We start from the raw sequence: 1,116 nt of genomic DNA, 5'->3' as shown, positions 1-1,116 counted from the left end.
TAAGGAAGTACTTGTATTTTCCCCATGAAAAGTTAGTGCCTGATGAAAAAATAACCAAACTGAAAGCAGTCGAGAACAAAGGTGAAGAAATACCCCTTAACATGGGCAAATGATTAAGTCACCTATTTTGCTGCCACTGAGCATTAACACATTGGCCTGTGGTTTTAATTGTTGAACCCTTTTTTAAAATTCAGTGCTATCTGTGTATCTTCTTGTATTAGAATCTCTGTTAACTGTATGCATAGGGATCCTACTTGGTGGTTTGGAAAATAGTGACTGTGTATTTGGTGGATGATTAAAAGTGTACTGAAGTGTCTAACATATCTATCTTTCTTGTTCAGGAAATTGAAAATGACCCTTCAGCTATGCTAGGTCTATAATGGGAAGTGCCACAGTTCGATATTTTTGTTATGGGTGCCTTTTTACATCCGCGACCTGGACAGTTTTACTTTTTGTTTATTTCAACTTCAGTGAAGTGACTCAGCCACTTAAGAATGTGCCCATCAAGGGGTCTGGGCCCCATGGACCATTTCCAAAAAAATTCTATCCCCGTTTCACTCGAGGTCCAAGTCGGGTATTAGAGCCACATTTCAAAGCAAACAAAATTGATGATGTGATAGATGGTCATATTGAAGATCCAGAAAAAGGCCACCTGAAATTCTCTTCCGAATTAGGTAAGTATATTTAATTTTTACTAGTAGCCATATCAGTGTATTTACTCATTGGAAGTTTAATTATTCTTTAAATCATGTGTTGCTCAGGAGATTAGAAATGTCATTTTTTTCTACACTGATTTGTTTGTGAACTAGCTGAGGTTCTTTGATTCTTGTAGACTCAAAGGGGAGTTATATTCTAATTTGTCCGCTTCTGACTTCAGTATCTTATGAGGACTTGGGAGAAATCAACAAGGTCTAGAGAAGGAAGAAAAAGAAAAAGAAAAATTGAAGGGCTAGAAAGAAAATGGAACTATGGGAGAGGGTTTTAATTGCTAGGATTGTCAATAAGGGAAAGAAATGGCTGAAAGATGATCTGACTGTATTTAACTTATTTTGAAAGGCAGATTTAATTAAAACAGAACATAAAGCATTGGGTTTAGAAATAAGCTGGAATTATTTA

The 1,116-nt window shown here is 36.0% G+C and overlaps 1 protein-coding gene across 1 annotated transcript in view; it reads left to right on the top strand.

The window, feature by feature from the left end:
- Positions 1 to 1,116, top strand: part of GALNT11 (polypeptide N-acetylgalactosaminyltransferase 11) — a 48,996-nt gene that overhangs the window by 10,579 nt on the left and 37,301 nt on the right. The window contains exon 2 of the mRNA XM_012662151.1: positions 342 to 674. Within this exon, the coding sequence (XP_012517605.1) occupies positions 380 to 674 (295 nt within the window). The 5' untranslated portion in view covers positions 342 to 379. The remainder of the gene's footprint in view (positions 1 to 341; positions 675 to 1,116) is intronic.

The sequence above is a fragment of the Propithecus coquereli genome, unplaced genomic scaffold (assembly GCF_000956105.1).
Source record: "Propithecus coquereli isolate 6110/MARCELLA unplaced genomic scaffold, Pcoq_1.0 Scaffold75, whole genome shotgun sequence".
Taxonomy (NCBI): domain Eukaryota; kingdom Metazoa; phylum Chordata; class Mammalia; order Primates; family Indriidae; genus Propithecus; species Propithecus coquereli.
This window is presented reverse-complemented; position numbering and strand designations above follow the sequence as displayed.